Raw genomic sequence first — 17403 nt, 5'->3', positions numbered from 1 at the left:
CCGGAATTTGAGAGGAAAACTTTATAACCTGTGAAAAGTTAGTTTTCAACTTAATTGCCTTTTTTTTGCTTGTTTTAATTGAGGGTTCAGCTTCTTCTGGAGTCCTTGCTCTGAAGTTTCATTGAATTGGGACCTATTAAATTGGAGGGAGCTTGGATTTCTCTGTGCTTTTCTTCCTGTCTCATTTCACAGGGACCCCAGCAGTGGCTCTTTGCTTCCAGACAAGCGCATAATGGTACTCTGCGTTCTTTTGGTGCAAGGAGTCCATGTACTCAATCTTTAGGGTAGTTGCATCCCTCCTGCTTGCTATGTGACAACAAGCCTTGTGAAGACGGCCTTTTCCATGTTTACTGTGAAATTTCATGAATTGCCCACTATATGTAGTAAAGCCCATAAAAATAAAGATATGGAATAATAGAATGGAGACTTCTTTACTAATACATTTAAATTGCTGGAGACAAATGTGTATTTCGGTCTCTGAATTAAGCTGGTACCAATCCTGGAGAAATTGGAACCAAGATTCCCGACAATTGGTTGGGAAAAAAATGAACCTGACATAACAGACACTTTTCTTTTGGAACAGTATTTAGGTCTTAAATCGCCCAACATTTTACTAATAAGGAATTAATGTCCGCAGACTGAGCTAAGTAGAGGTGGAAGAAATTAAGAGAGGAAATGGTCTCTAAAGAGACACAACCTATAAATAGCTGTGCTGAGACTACAACAAAGGCTGCTATTGTTCCATAACCAACAAAGAACAAAAGGACTAGTTTGTTGCATTTGGTAACAATACTTAATTGATAAGAAAAATCAGATATTTCTGTCTAGAGCAAGCGAAGGGAAGTTTCCAAGTACCTCTTAATGGAAAAGGGCTTATTGCAATATACTGCTTGTGGGAGTGTTTGTAAACTTTGGTATTGGGTCACAAGTTAACTGGCTTTGCTTCTGTGGTGAAAGGCATCACAAAATGGTCACTAGTTTGCCAAGATTTGTGTAGATACGACCTAGTAATGGAGTTGGTAGGTACTATGTTAAGTGCTCCTGTGTCTCAGGTTGAGATGACAACTAATTTATCCAACTAATCAATTTTTAGCAAGAGTCTGGCATGGAAAGCTGTGTGAGTACATGGAGCTTCATGTCTAAATGTGACTTTTCTGTGGAAGTTAAACTCCAGAAACAGAGAAGAATCTTATTTCAGGGACTGTTGCTGAGTGTGTGCTCGTAGGCAGGGGAACAACACAATATGTTATAGGCTGCCTGAGCTGGGGAACAGAAACCCCTCCCAGCGTGTACTGACACCTCAGAAACAGCCTTGTTGATCAGACAGCTCATGTCTCAGTGATCTGTATAGAGCCCAAATGACCTGAATGTGGGTGCTTGTTTTGTTGGAGTGGTGGAGGAGAAGAGAAAACCTCAGACTGCCCCGATTGTACGCTATAATGAGTCTGCAGGAATAACTACTGTATTTGAAATTTCTGTTATATAAAAGCAGTAATTTGTACACCTTGTAAAGCCAAGGCCTAGAAGTATGAAATCTCACAAATGAAGGCCTTTAGACTATCCTGTTTAAATTAACATAATAAGCTAAGCCTGGTATGAGCTACTCTTCATTTATTTTTTGGGAGGGTAAAGGTGGGTGTTCTGAATGACGCTGTATTTAAATTTCTTCTTCACCAGAGGTGGCTAACAAAGCCTTAAGAAAAGCATATATAAGTTGGAGAGATGCTAGAGTTTGGTGAAGGTAGGGAAGGAGCCTTCTTAGCACTAGAAAAAGGACATCACATTCTGTGCCTTTCTCGGTTTTGAAACTCATCTTCCCAATGGAATGGCTGTGGGAGTTTTGAACACTTTCCTGTTGCTTTGCAGGTGGGGAAAAGGATGAAAGTCTCGACTGTCTTAATAGGTTAGAACTGAAATAGTTTGCAAACAATGTTTAATTTTTCCAGTTTCTTCCGATGCCTGGGTGTTGCTGCATTGTGCACATTATAAGCCTCTTTTGTGTTTGTTTTTGGGGTTTTTTCGCCCCAGTTCGGCCTGCTGGCTGCTTGTGTGTGCACACAGCACCACTGACCTGTCCATCTCCAACCAGCGCCCTCAGCATAGGGATCCTCTCCCCTTTCCAGTTCCCTAAACTCTGCACTAATGATTACTGGTCTTACCTTACAACTCAACTAATTTTATTCCTTTGGGACCTGGGATATAATTGGGAACAAAAGATGTGCCTCAGTTTTAACTGCAGGTATTTTAGGCATGTGCAATGAGCTGTACTGTTGTGTGCGCTTTCTATTTTTCAGTTGAAAGGGATTGTATAAAATTGGTCCCAAAGATGTGACTTGCAGCCATCCTGGAGAAGAGGCCTCTGAGGCTCATACTGAGTGTGGACCATACATGTAGTCACACTTGTATTAAAAAGTTAAAACTGAAGCTTTGACCTGATTTAATTGAGATTGGCATTTACCTCTCATGTGAATTTCCACGATAAGCATTCATGTGTACATACAAACCTACAACATTTATCAGCTGTGCAAATTTCGCCTTTCGTCTTCCTTTATTTGGTTAATGCTACATCAGCAGAACTTGCACTGTGGTTGTAGCACAGCTCCGAGTTGGGTTCCCCTGGTGCTTGCAACTTCTGCAGGACTTTGGTGTGGACATTCAGCAGCTGCTGCCTGTGTTACCATTCGCTTTTGTGGCAATTGCTTACACAGGTCCTGTTTATTTACATGGAAATTTGGCACAGTGTGGACACTTTGGGAGAAAAATAAATAAATCACAAACTTGTGGTAACAAGCATGGTCCCTTTCACAGTAAGGAAAGCAGCTTGTTGACCTTAACTGTTCTCTGTGTTTCCTATAACCTCACTGTGTTACCCAGTCTTTGAGATGCTCGTTTCTAGATTTCTGAAAAAAAAAAAAGTATCTTTTATTCCCTGAAATTCCTGATTAGATTTCACATGTCTGGTGTTGAACTTCAAGTTCCTGGGCTACAAACAAGGTCTTTGTGCTCTCCCTATGTTTAGGAGCATGAATAGGAAAAACACATCCAAGTCAGAAGGGTTTATGACGCTGTTGCTGTGCCCATGTCATGGATGCATTTGAGGAGCCAAAAGATACAAGAGTCAGCCTTGTAGAGCAGTGGGGGAGTGAGTGGTCACCCTGACATTAATGTGGGCAGATCACAACTTGGACCATAGTCTGTGATGGACAGTGACGATATTAGATTATCATAGATTTATAGATGTTCCTTCTTTTTATTTTATTTTTTTTTTTAAATATTGCATTCAAAAGCTAGGAGAAGAGTGAGGAATTGTAAGGCTGAATCTTGGTGAGAATGGAGTTACATTTTTTTCTCTGTCAACTACAGACTGAGTCAGGGGACTTTGTTTTTGTTGTTGGCCACAGTCTGTTCAAGACACATCTCAGCATGGCTTCTAGCTGGTGGCACTTTAATGGGTGCATACCAACTTTGTTTCTCATGGTAGCTCTGGAGGGCAGAGATATTTTGTTAGGTCTTAGTCTGGCAAGGACCATTAGTAGCAGTTTAATAGTCCAGGCTGTGACTCACTCCATTGTATTGAACGGTATTATTTACATGGGTGTAAACTTAATACTCCAATCAGTATCTTGAAGGGATCAGTATCTTGAAGGGATGGGGTTTTTTTCAGCAACAATGATAAGTAGTATTGCTACTCAGATAAGATATCAAAATGCTTTATACCTGTCTTTTCAAAACCCAGTTTGAAAACAAAAGAGATGGGTAGAATAATCCACTCTGGATAAACTTATTTAAATACATTTCACTTTAAAGAGATAGCTTTGATAAGCCTTGTTGGAATACTGTCCTATTTCTGTATAAATATCCTTGCTTAGGCATACCTAAATAAGAACAGCAGAATGAACAACTGAGAAAACTTAATGTCAAAATAATCTTTCCTCTCTTGGTGTGTGTTCTTCTTATGTAAGGTGGAAAACAAGTGAAAGCAAACTTAAATGTTTTCTGTGTAAGTAGCTTTCAAGTCATATTAGAATTGTAATTGATTAATACAATGTTCTCCCTCAAGTATGTGGCAACTTGCTAAGTACTTTCATTCACATATTCCTAGAAAAATGGGGGCTTCCTCCAAGAGCATTCTGTGAACTCTTTCAGATTTTTGGGGGTAAGAGAAGTGATGGAGGTACAGATGTAGTAGTTTCACTGAAAAATAAGAAGCAACAATACCACAATATTATCAGCATGTTACCTCTTCTGAATATTCTCTGTCTGCATGTTCTTGAGGAGAGAAAGCAGAATTTACCCAATGTAGGTGTTTCATTCCTCATATCTGTGCGTCTCTGTGACTTTTGCTGACTTTACAGCATACTCAGTCTGAACATGGAAAGGAGCATAGATTTCTTAGCAGATCCTAACTCTGTTCTTTTGCATAAGGGCAACCAAATGATCTGTTTCCATGTTTATCTTTTCCAGTTGCCTGTGTCTGGCAATTTGATTGACTTGTATGGCAACCAAAGCATGCCTCCTCCAGGACTAAACATCAGCAACTCGTGTCCAGCAAACCTTCCTAATATAAAAAGGGAGCTCACAGGTAAATATGTCTATAATACCACCTTGGAGCAATAGTGTAATTGTTTTGAATTCAGGTGATATTGGACATAATGTCTATTATGAGAAGGAAAATAGGGATGAATAGTTGCTTTTTGCTTTGCAGACCATTTTTTAGCAGACTTATGAGCCTGCAATGCAGTTGAGTTCATGTTTGGGCATGTGTGTGTTCACTGGGACAAATTAAGACAAAATCCCTAGTTGTTGTAGTCAAATCTCCACATTGAAAATATTGTGTCCAGGAAGCTTCTCTTGCAGACCTGTTTTCTAGTTTGGGCTTATTGTTTGCTCTATCAACACCAGACTTTCACAACTTCACATCTATGGGGTTCAGCTCAAGGAATTGTACATGTTGGGGTTTTACTCTAGTAGGAGAGGGCAGTGATGAACAAATAACCTGTTGTAATATGAAATCTAGACACCAAGATCCTATGAAATGTAAAATGAAGCACTCAAGAGAGAGAATACGCATCTTTTAAATTAAGATGAAAATCAAGTATTCTATAAATTCGTTGTCATGTCGATATCTCCAGCAGTGCCCTGGATAAGCCGTGGGAGGCAGGGGAAGGAGGACATTAAAAGCCTCCTTCTCTCAAGCACATATGTGTACAGAAGCTAAATAGCTTGAAGGAGGAAATAAAAAGTTTCGTATTTTTAAGCATGTTTCATTTTTGCTGTTCTGATTCACTTGAAAGGATATAACCACATGTAGGGTACAGTATACAAGACAAGCTTGTCCACAGGATGAACGAATGGAGATCTATTCTAGAAATGTTTGGGGAAAAAAGAAAACAACTTAATACCCAGAAATGGCTGTTCTTAAAGCAAGCAGGGAGTCATACTGTATGCAGTATGGTACCGGCATAGTTTCTTTCTTGTCTGTCATGTTTCTGGGCTTCTGTTGTGAAAACTCAGAGGCTGACTCAGTTGCAAAGCAGGTTCTGGGCAGGAATTAGTTTAAGTAGAACAGTTTTAATAACGCTAGAGTCAACTTCTCAGGAGGAAATGCCACATCTCTGAGCTGGCACAAAATTTGAGCTCAGCACCAAATGGAGACACACAAACTGCACAATGATTTGTGGTTGCTAGAAAAAGAAATACTTGTACAGCAATTGGAACTATGTTATGAGAAGGGTGAGAGGGGATGAGAACTACTCAAAGTCCTGCATTATACACAGTTTCATCGCCCCAATTATAGAAAGTTAAAGGTGGCTGTAGACTGCAAACTAAACATTCAACTTGTTGGATGTCCGAGCTGGTGGCTTCACTGCAGATAGTTGTGTAAGATGCCAGGCAAAGAAGGGAGAAAGAGAGGAGAAGTCAGGTCTCAAAAGAGACCTGACTAAGTTAAATGTCTGTATACTACATTGGCCTGTTCACAGCGACAACTTGGGTGAGTGTCTTTTCTGTTCAAAACATGTACTAGCTGATTGCATTTAAGGTAGGAAAGGTTTAGGAATTAAACTAGAATTTAACAGTAGTCACTTTGATGTGGATCTTGCCAAGCCTTTGTACAGAAAGCACTACTGATGGTTCTGACAGCCAGTGATTTTAAAAATCAGCTTATTATTGCAGACAGGAGCCTTTTGGTTCTCCATTTCCAGATTTTGCTGTTGGAACTGGGCTGAAGAGAGCTTGCAATGTTTAGCTCTAGCATTTGTCAGAAACCTTTCTGCGTCCTACTGTCTAAATATTGAAATTATGAAGAACCAAGCGAAGTAATGATGGCTGCGAGTTCTAAGCTGTAGTTACTGAGGCATTTAATGGGAATTCTGCTCACCCAGGAGTGCAGTTTCCATCAGTTTGGGCCTTACAAACCTCACATCTGTTTCATAAGGCAATGTCAGATTAAGCCAAAATTTCATTGAGACATGCAATAATCTTTCTAAGCTTTTTGGGGGATACTTTGGGAGCCCAGCCTAGAAAAGGATGTCTGGTTATACTCTGTACAATGTTGGGGTAGCTCTGTATCCTAAGTAGTAAAGTAGTAAACTTCCAATACTCCAAGGGAAACCTGGATCACCTGTTACTTTGAATCAGATGGTATATAATCCTTAAAACCAAAATAATACAGGGAGACTTGTTGAGTGAGTGAGGGGGTTTGTTTCTGTAATGAAACTTGTGATAATAGATCATATACTTGTTTCCCTTCATTGACTTACTATGAAACTAAATAATGTTTGCTGGTTTTGAGATTTAAATGCAACAGGGCGAGGATTAACAACCTCACCTTTTGTCAAAAATTAAAAGGGATAGAGCAAATATGAAAATGCTTAAAATTACTTGAGAAATGTAAGGTGAAATCAGAACTGAATTTAGCAACATTAATAACAAATTTGGCTGTGTTTTGCCTGAACTATTGCATGCTGAAGTCTGATAACGTGTGGAGCGTGGTTAAAAACAGTTCTGAGTTGAGGAGACAAGCGATGTGCAGCATGGTTGTCATTATTTTCCTTTTTACTTTTCTTGAACAAGGACCATTGTTTTCTAACAATATCGCTAATACAGGTATTGAATTTTTCATCTTTTTTTTTTTTTTGTTAATCATATATTAACAACAGTTAGTGTAGTTGGAAAATAGAACATATTTAATAGGTCGCTGAAGTTATACCTTGAGTCTTGTGGTGATGTGTGTACACGTGCCACAAAAGGCTGTACCCATAATTGCAGTGAGTGAAGCCTCTGGCTGCTGCACACCCTGTGCCGGTGGCAGCGCAGGAAACACGCTGTTCCTCTGGGTCAGCTCCTGTGCCCTGCGTAAACGTAGGAGAAGGTATGTTGGGCTTCAGCAATTTGTTGTCCTCAAATGCCTTGCTGAATCGTGGCCTCCGTGGGAAACATTCTCATCCCAGGAGTCAGCGTGGGAAGCGTGGGAGCGGATGCTCGGCAGGTGCGGGGAGGACATTGAACACTCGTGTTTTGGCAGTCACAGCTTACAGTACAGACCCTCCTCGCCCTTGGAATGGGTGTAACAGTCAGTTTGACAAATACCAATCAGGCTTCCTGCGCAAATGTTTCACGGACTGAAACCTTGTGTGTGAATTACTGTAATTCTAATAACTTGATTCACATGCACAGCGTGTGTTTTTCCCACAGAGTCAGAAGCGAGGGCATTGGCTAAGGAGAGGCAAAAGAAAGACAATCACAACTTGAGTAAGTTTTGGTTCTTTGCGTTTTGCACAAATTCTAGTAATGATTTTAGGGGTTAAGTGTTTAAATGTTGATGTTTTAAATCTGAATTATAAGCTGCATGTGGTATATAGTACTAGTTCATTATGTTATGCCCATAGATCAAATTCCTCAAATTCTTGTGAAATGTGCACTTACATCTACTATTGAATTTTAAACACTGGTTTTATTTTTTCAGTAAACCAAAGGAACAGGTTGTTGTTATTAATGGAATTACTGAGAACAATATTTGATTGAGTTGCTTTTAACAAATCCATCTTGCACAATTTTGCCCTTTTTTAACTTAATCTAAAATTGTAGATACGTAGTCGGTTTGTGAGTTTAAGCATCAGTGCATTTCCTTTGTGTGGCATTTTCATAAATTCCACTTTTGAAGGGGGGAAACTAAACAAACTGCAACCATTTTAGAATAAGGAGCATCTTATGACTGAAAGGATCCTTAAGTTGCCCTTTTATGCTTTATATTGCTAGAAAAAAAAGGAACTGCTTCATGCCTTATGCTGTTCGGAAGCCTTTCCCATAGTATGAAAAACTGATGCAGGAAAATTTGTATTTAAGTTTGGCTTTTGGATCCTCAGAATGGTACATTGGAAAGAGTACTTTAAAATAAGAGACTATGCGTTTTGTCCTTTTTCCTACTTTTGGATTTCCTTGAGCATTTAAATTTTTATCTCTGAACTTGTGATGCTTTTCCCTAGGAAAACATCAGCTTCTCACTTGAGTCCTGAGCTACCACAGCCATCCTGGTTTTCAGAGTCTCACTTTAGCTCAGCCAATTCAGCAGTCCCACATTTGTACAGTGGAGACAGAACTTCTGTCTTAGTGTGTCCATGTGTAGGAGAGCAAAATAAATTACTCTGTCACTGAATTTTAAGCTTCAGATGAACATTTCAAATCTTTGATAAAATGCTTTATATGTTGCAATTAGTTGTGAATATTACTTGTAACGTTTCTGCTGTTTTCCCTAAAGTTGAACGAAGAAGAAGATTTAATATTAATGATCGTATAAAAGAACTAGGCACTTTGATACCCAAGTCAAATGACCCGTAAGTATAATGTGCCCAAGGAGACTGTGGGAAGGAGGTGTTAAAAGAAAAAGAAATATCTTAGGGGAAAAAAATAATTTAAACAACAACAAAAATATCTGAGTTTTCTTGCATGATTTTGCACTCCACAACTGTAGAAATGCCTGAAGAGTCAATTACAATTTTGGAATATTGTTTTGAGGTTTATTTTTTCTTTTTGGAACTTGTTTATATTATTTTGATGATTTTTGTCACAAAATAGTCACAAAACTGTTGTGCAGCAGCTCAGCATCCAGCAGGACCCTGTGCTGGGGCTGATGCTGGGAATGATGACCTTACCAGAGGCAGAGTTAGTCATTGCTCAGCAAGATAGAACTAATTCCTCTTTTCTGTGAAATTTAGGGTAGTTCTCTGGGAAGCCATCATATTCCTCTTAACTCAAAGGAAAAAAAACCAGACACACACACAAATAGACCATTGCTTGTGGTAGTTTCCCAGTATTTCTTTTAAGTAATTTTACTGTTACTAACTTGTCTAAACTTTACCGAATACTGATTCAATAGCAAGGAAAGTGCCTGCTCTGGAGCTCGAAAGTCTCCCTTAAATCTGATTCAATGCCCTGTGTTGCTTTTGAGGAGAGCCGATGTTATTTTAAGGCAGTTGCTCATGAAGCAGCTCAGTTACTCTTCAGAGAGGCTCTTTAACTTCCTCTAAGGTAAGCAAGGCAGTATTGCACAGCATCACCCTATGGAACAGGTAGATCTTTGGTCTGATAGTCTGCAGTAAACTTTTTTTTTTAATTCAAAGAAAGCAAGATGGTATGGGGGAGAAGACGATGCAGGTAGCCTCTCTCTAAAGTGAGTGTAGGAGGAATGAGGTGCAAGAGGGAATACGGGAGCCACATACCCTTTGACTGAAGAACAATCACAGCAAGGCTGTAACATGGCATTTGTATTTTAGCCAGAGCTGAAGTTTAAATCACCTGAATGTGCTGCTATATTGGGCTCTTCTCTTCCTCCTGTGACACAGCTGTGACACAGTGCCACCAGGAGGTGGCTGCTTGCTGCTTCTTGGGAGCTGGAAGCCTCAGGTCTTTCTCCCACAGAAGCACCAGGTCATACATGGTCCTTGCCAGCTGAAATCAGACATCAACCAGACAACAAGCCCGATGGTGTCCCTGCCCGTGGCAGGGGGGTTGGAACTAGGTGATCTTTAAGGTCTTTTCTAACCCAAACCGTTCTGTGATTCTGTGTTTGAGAAGAGTCTTGCGAGGTTTTGTTGTCGTCTTGCAGCCTTGCTGTGAGGCCATGAAAGGAGCCCCTGATCTCCAGTCACTCTACTCAGTGCTGGTCCCAAACTGGGCAGAAGGTGGGGGGTTGGCCCTGGGGTGCTGTGGGGAGCCCAAGGGACTGCAGGGCAATGCCTGAGGGGGGCTGCAGGGCAGTACCCAGGTGCTGTGCCCTTGGCTGGGCCAGGCTGGCTGCATTCTGCTTCAGTCAGTGTGTTCTGCCCCCTTCAGTGCACTGCAAAGACCTGTATTCACAAACTTGGAATAAATATTAGCCAGGTGTTGTGTATGTATGAGGTGTAATCATAGCTGTTGATGTGAAGTTAATGACTACAAAATAAAGCCTCCCCAAGGGTCTTAACTTCTCCTTTTGTGTTGATTTCGAAGGGACATGCGCTGGAATAAGGGAACTATTCTGAAAGCATCAGTGGACTATATCCGTAAGCTGCAGAGAGAACAGCAACGCACGAAGGAGCTTGAGAACAGACAGAAGAAGTTGGAACATGCCAACAGGCACCTGCTGCTCAGAATACAGGTTTGCTGATAAATAAACTGGCAATGCTCTTGGTGTTGCAGAGTGTGACTGCAGTTAATGGCAATTGAAGCTTGTTTGTAGGAATACGGGTTAGAAGGAGCCACTTTTCAAACTAATCGTGACCAGTGCTGAGATGTCTGCAGAGATTTTTCCAGGAAAAAAACCCAACAGGATACATTAATTAAAAAAGAGAAGTAAAATAAAATCCCAACACTCTGGTAAAGCACTTATGGCTGGTCTATTTTTGTTCTACCGTGGCCAACACAAATTCCAAACAATATGATAAAAAATATTTATATGATAATATTTTTTTTCTGGGTGCCAGACCTAAGGAATTGGAACTTAATTTATAATCTATTGGTTGGTTCTGATGAAATTCAGCTCAGCTGTTTGGGAGTATGTTCACTTTAGTTGTCTTGTTCGTAGAGTTTTTCTGACCTGTAGCTTTAATGCTTGTGTTCTTCTGAAGCAGTTTCAGATGAATGGCAATAAACGAAATATTTTTGTTTTGTTTGTGGGTTTTCTAAATTGTTTGGGGACTTATCTAGGCCATATCTGTCAGAGAAACTCTGCAGATTGCCACCTTCTACATCTGATCTCTTATTTCTTCTCTCGATCAGTCTCTCCCTATGCTCTGTAGGAATCTCTCATCTGCTTTCTGGTGGAGGGTAAATGCTGCTCGCAGGACGAAATGGGTGGCGAGGGCGGTATTGGTGACAGACACTGCAGCACTGTCCCTTGAGTTCCCCCTTACTGGCAGCTGTATTTAATGTTGAGGCTGCTCTGGCTCATCCGAGAACAGTTGCATATCGAATGTGTGTGTGAGGGCTCCGAGAGTTTTCACAAGATACCCAAGAGCTATGGATGATAAGCTGCTTTTTTTTTTGTCTGAGGAGCTATAGCTGGTTGTCTTCCTTGCTTCTTGATGTCTCTAGGACTGTAAAACAGTTCTCCTTTCCAACCTGAACCACAGCACAGCTTGTCCACAGTGTAGATAATGAAGCTAGAAATACTCAAGAATCAAGTGTGGAAGTAAACAACTTCAAAATAGAACAGGCTGGGTTGAGCTTCAGTGCAGTTTTTGTACTTTGTTGAGCAACACGTTCACTGGAGTGAGATGATAAAGACGCACAACCCTTCTGCAGAGCAACATCAGGCAGTGGTGTTTCAAAGCTAAGTCAGATCACGTTTTAAACAACTTTAACCATCCTTTGCAGTATTCATCTACTCTGGCTCTTTCTTTGATCAAGATAACATAAAAACCAGACCCTTGAATAGTGGGAAAATATATCTGGCAGCAAATAACCTAAAGTCTGTCTTTTCCCTTTTTGTCTTGGTTCTGATCAAGCACAGAATAAGGAACTCCTGATTTTGGCACATTAGTGCTTCCTTGTTCCACCTCCTCTGCTCTTGCAGTATGCCATTACAGACTTGTTGTCTTAGCTTGAAAATGTAAAAAAGGCTTTTAATCAGTCTCAGTGATAGGAATATCTAGAAACAGTACAATTACAAGAGTGATTGTGATTGCCTAATATAATGTGTAAGTAGAAGCAAAACATCTCTCTGACTGATGAATTTGAGAAAGGGAATTTAAGTGAATTCTTCTGTTATCTGTCTTCAGTCAGGTGCATCTGTATGATTAAATGTGAAGTGGGATTTAAACTTTTCATGAAGATTCGAAGAACCCTGGCTGTGTGCGGAGTCTAAAGCCTTCCTGTGACTTGCCTGTAATTTTTCAGTGCAGGAATAGTGTTACTTAGTTTTGGATGATCTCTTTACTTACAGCCCTACCAAATTTGTAGAATGAGAAATGCCCCTTCCAGCGTCTCAGCAGGAAATGACAAGCATCATATAGACATGCTATGCCTTCATAAATGACTTTTTAAAAAGTACTAAGCATACGCTTCTGCTATTTTACTTTTTTTCCCGACTTTCAAATGCTTTCTTCACCTGACCTGGTGCCAAACAAGCTTACCATGGTTTGAGAAGAGGCTGGAGGGGAAACATGTCAATTCTACAGGGCGCTGGGTTTTGGCTCTGGTGTGGGTTCTGAGGAGAAGTGTGAGGACCTGTGTGTGGTGGGGTTTGCCCATCTCTTCAAGAGACTGATGTTTAGGTGAAAATCTGCAGGGCAGAGATACACAAGGTGCAAGCTCTTGTCACAGTTGGAAAGGGAGGAAACAATTTGTGTCCAACAGAAGGAAACTGTAACTCGCAGTGCACAAGAGCGCAAGATGACAGTTTGCTTTCAGATCTTTTTAATCTGTCTCTTCTCCTCCTTTCCAGGAACTTGAGATGCAAGCTCGGGCACACGGACTGTCCCTTGTTCCATCTACAGGCCTTTGCTCCCCTGATATGGTCAACAGGGTCATCAAACAAGAACCTGTGCTGGAGAACTGCAACCCAGACATCATGCCGCACCACACAGACCTGTCCTGCACAACCACCCTTGATCTCACCGACGGTACCATCACTTTCAGTGACAACCTTGGGAACGTGACTGAACCGACTGGCACTTACAGTGTTCCTCCAAAAATGGGATCTAAACTGGAAGATATCTTGATGGACGATACCCTTTCCCCCGTTGGAGTAACTGACCCGCTACTTTCCTCTGTGTCTCCTGGAGCATCGAAGACAAGTAGCAGGCGGAGCAGCGTGAGCATGGAGGACACCGATCATGCTTGTTAGCATATACTTGGCCCACCTTTCATAAACTGCTTTGTTTCTTGATCAGTAGATTAAATAATTTACCTTTTGTAGAATTTTCTGATTTTTTTTTCCTTGTGCTTCATCAGTAGCCCAGTGTGTGTGTGTATGTATATATATTATATATATAGGAATTTTTTTTAGAACTTTTTGTGAAGAAACTTGTATATTCTATTTTAAAACTACCAATGCCTCCAAAATATTGTACAGCATATGTACAGTATCTGTGAACTGGATTCGCCAAGAATTTTGAACTGGTCAAATCTACTCAAAGCAATAGGATTACAAATGAAGAGTCTGTTTCTACGGGGGGGAGGCAGGGGGGAATCGTAGTATTGTAAATGCAACCTATTTACTCGGAAACAAAATGTAAAGTTAAAGAATGTAAAGAAACCAAAAAAAAAAAGTCCAATTTGTAATTGTATTAATTGAATAGTGCTGCCTTAAAGATACAGTGTCCCTCAAAAGCTGGTCTTCACATGACAAGTGTTTAGGGAAAAGCAACCTGCCCTACTCCACTCAGAGTACAAACAATAACAACAACAAAAAGTATTAAGACATCCTGATTGTGTGTTTCTAGTGACATAAATTCTGTTGCTGAAAATTGCAGCGAGACGTGAGTCTTTTTCTCAGAGTGCCGTTTAATTTTACTCTGAGCCGATTTGAGTTTTCCTTTTGATCATGGGTTGAGTTTTTCTCTTGGATCTTTATTTTGTGCTGTAGCACGCATTGATGGTTTGCCAACAGTAAACCAAGCAGGAGCACTGTACGTTGGTATACACTTTTTGGACAAAAAAAAACAGATACATATTATCAGCTGGGCACATTATGTTGTACATACCTAATTGGCTTTATTTTTTTTAAATTGCATTGTACAGTTTATTTTGATTTGCATGGATTCCTTAGTTAGCCTCAACTTTTTGTTTTAAATGTATTTGTATTTCATTTGTAAGATTTTTGCCTCTTAATATTGCAACAATTTTTTGACATTTTTAAAACTCATTGGAAGTTTTCTGCATTCTTTGTAAACACTTGAAAGGAAGCTTTTATGCAGGGTTCTGTGTTTTAAGAGAGATTTTGAGAATATTTTGTATATTACAGTCTCACTTTGAAGATGTTTTTAAACACATTTAAGGTAGAGTAAAAATTTAGATTAGGTAATAAAATAACTGTGTAGAGAAAATGAACTTACATATTTATTTTTAGTGATACAGAAAAAAGTAGTAATATGCTTGGAAACATAACTATGTAGTTAAGATACCCGTTATAGTAACTTGTGTTTTATTTCAGCACTGGGGCTGACGTAAGAAAAACAAACAAACAAAAAAAAAGAGTAAATTACTGTATCTGCAAATAACTGTTACTTGATAACAATGTTATTAATTTTTAACATGCAACAATGTTGTAAAAGTAGTCGGGTGCATTATCTACTCAAGTGTAGTCCTATGCAATAACGGTAGTTATACATGTATTATATCAAGCCGAGGTGTTTTACGGAGGTGAGATGTGGTGTTTGGAGCTGGACGGATTGCCTGGGTTTCTCACTAGCAGCCCACAGCTGGCTCGCGAGCAGTTCTCGTTCAGAATGAAGTGCCTTAAACTCTAGTTGTAGTCTTCCTCGACTAGCACTGACTGAAGTGTGGCATAGGAGAGAGCTCGAGGGTGATGTTCTATAGGACGCTGAAGTGTAGCATGGTGCCTACGTATAGAAAACAAGAGCTTCCCGTTCTCCTTTGTGCTACACTGGAAATGACATAGGATGCGTGAAACGGTTAGTGACTTGAGTGCCAATTTGGCAGGATTTATAAGGAAACCTTGGTTGCAGCGGTTAGTGTTCAGAAATCAAATGTGAATTGGGTAGCGTCGGGACAGCTGGGGACAAGGTCGGGAGTTCCCTGTGATGTGGCTCGCTGAGCTTTCACCCAGACGTTTCCCCGTGGCAGGTTCTGGCCGTGTCCCCTGGCTGGCACCGCTCCTCCCAGCGCCGATGGCGAGGGGCTCGGCGGGACACGGCTTCGCTGTCACGGCGCTGGGGATCTCTGTTCCTGTCGCTCTTCTGTGGCTGTTGCTGGCTGCATCCAGCCATCTCCATTTCTGCTTGAGCGGCGAGCTGTGTGTTAGCATTGATGCAACCATCAGGTTGTGGCTTTTCTCTCTTTTTTTTTTTTTTTTTTTTTTTTTATTTTTTGAAGGAGGAGCTGGAGTTTGATTATAATGATGCCTCTCCCCCCCACCCCAGACAGCTTTTGGGAATGTGTCTTTCCTCGGGCAGTGAAGCTCTGGCCCAGGGCAGGACCCGGGAGCCTGCAGGATGCTCCGCAGCCATCGTGGTTCTCAGGCAGGGAAGTTCCCTGCGAGGCAGCCGTGCCGTACTTAGCTCTGAGTATGCGGCTACAGGCTTCTGATGCTGCCGCTTGGTGACAGGTAAAGAAAATCAGGGCTGTAAAATGCTTGTAGTTGTAACACAGGATTGCATTACCCTTCCCCAGTAAAATGGGACAGCTCTGCAGTGTTGTACAAAATCAGGGTGTGCACCCTTGAGTGTAGTAACTGAAAACCACTGAATATATTGAATAAGGCTTTTGGTTTGATGCCCATGCTGGGCATTCAGGAATTGGAGTCTAGGCTGTGGTATATAAATATTTTTCAAGCTTACATGAAACCACTGGTACTCGCTGACAGCCACGACTTGTGATTTTTTTGGCTTCATACTGTGCAGAGATGAGTTAGGATTCAAGGACACCATTGTATCAAGAGCTGGATTTCTTGATAAAAGTCCCTGTGGCCCCAGCAACCATGTCGTGTGTTCCTCGTACGTTGCGTTGCTCTGGGGTAACATGCAGGCTTCTCGCTCTTCACCCCGTGTTTCCTCAGGCTGCAGCCACCTTGGAGTTTGCCCACCCTTGGAGTGGGCACTGCAGGGGGGACGTCTGTGGGAGACACAGACCTCCAGGTGGGTGCGAACTGGAGATGCCTTTGCCTGTTTGCGCATCATGGGACGCGTGGCCGTGCTGTTTTACAGAGGATTGATGACAGAGGACAGAGCCAGCAGTTAGAGACAGGGTTTAGCATGAACTGGGTGGAGTGAGATGGACAGAAGTTGTCACTCAATCTGATGGTCATGTCTTGTGTGACACTGGACCAGAGGTGGGTTCCTTGAGTGGGTGGGTGGAATGCCTACCAGTTCTCACTTTGCCAAAGCCATGCAACAAGCAGGAACATGCAGAGTACCATCAAGTTCTTCCTTACTGCTTTTGGCCTACGAAGCAATATTTAACTCTTTACAACCTATAAAAGCAAAAAGAAGGTACATAAGGAAAGCACAAAGCACAAAATAATGCACTTACATTTATGTTGTTTGACTTAAAATGCACTGGGGGGGAAGCTGATGTTGATACTAGTATAAATACCTATATTTCTTGAAAAAGTGACGTTAATTACTGCCTCTTGCTATGATGCTTGGTACTGTAATGTTGATATTCATCTGCTGTTGACTGCAGCAATAATTCGTGTATGGTCCATAGCACTGTAAATTATGGATCAATATTAATGTATCCAATGAAATAATTTGAACTGTTGTTCTTGATAGATGGATTAAAGCATTTGGTTTTTCACATACATCTGTGTAAGCCACTCGTTTTCCCATGTAAGTGGATCTGTTTCTGTGCATCCAAAGTCCCAGCACTGCTCTGGTGTTTGTGACTTGGCGGTGGAGGTGTCCGTGTTCCTGACGTGCTGTCAGTCAGCAATGCTGTTTGTATCTGAGCTGTCTGGTTGTGTTTGTATTGCAGTAGCACAGGGGGGATGGAACTGTGGATCAGGCCCTGCTTGGGCTTTGCAAATACACACCAAAGTGTACAGACCCAAAGCTTATGGACTGAAACAGCTGGACATGGAAAAATGCCATTGCCTCTGTCCCCTCCCGTGGGCTCTTGGCCTTTTGCCTCCTTCCATTCTCAAAAGGGCGTCTGCCCAAACCACCCCCAGCTGGGCTGCCCTTCACCTCCTGCCAGCTGCCCTGTGTCAGGCCTGGGCTCAGCGTGGCCGGGAGCTACCGACAC

At 41.3% G+C, this 17403-nt stretch overlaps 1 protein-coding gene across 12 annotated transcripts in view; it reads left to right on the top strand.

The window, feature by feature from the left end:
- The window catches only part of MITF (melanocyte inducing transcription factor), a 107789-nt gene extending 90829 nt beyond the window's left edge, over positions 1–16960 (top strand). For 7 of the 12 annotated variants that reach the window (XM_065075416.1, XM_065075418.1, XM_065075420.1 and 4 more), the window contains 5 exons: positions 4465–4582; positions 7678–7752; positions 8759–8834; positions 10489–10636; positions 12923–16960. In XM_065075416.1, coding sequence (XP_064931488.1) covers positions 4465–4582; positions 7678–7752; positions 8759–8834; positions 10489–10636; positions 12923–13324 — 819 coding nt within the window. In that variant the 3' untranslated portion in view covers positions 13325–16960. The remainder of the gene's footprint in view (positions 1–4464; positions 4583–7677; positions 7753–8758; positions 8835–10488; positions 10637–12922) is intronic. The other 5 variants (XM_065075417.1, XM_065075419.1, XM_065075426.1 and 2 more) reach the window with 1 other exon arrangement.
- The last annotated feature ends 443 nt before the right edge of the window (positions 16961–17403 follow it).

This window comes from Columba livia, chromosome 10, assembly GCF_036013475.1.
Source record: "Columba livia isolate bColLiv1 breed racing homer chromosome 10, bColLiv1.pat.W.v2, whole genome shotgun sequence".
Lineage (NCBI taxonomy): Eukaryota > Metazoa > Chordata > Aves > Columbiformes > Columbidae > Columba > Columba livia.
This window is presented reverse-complemented; position numbering and strand designations above follow the sequence as displayed.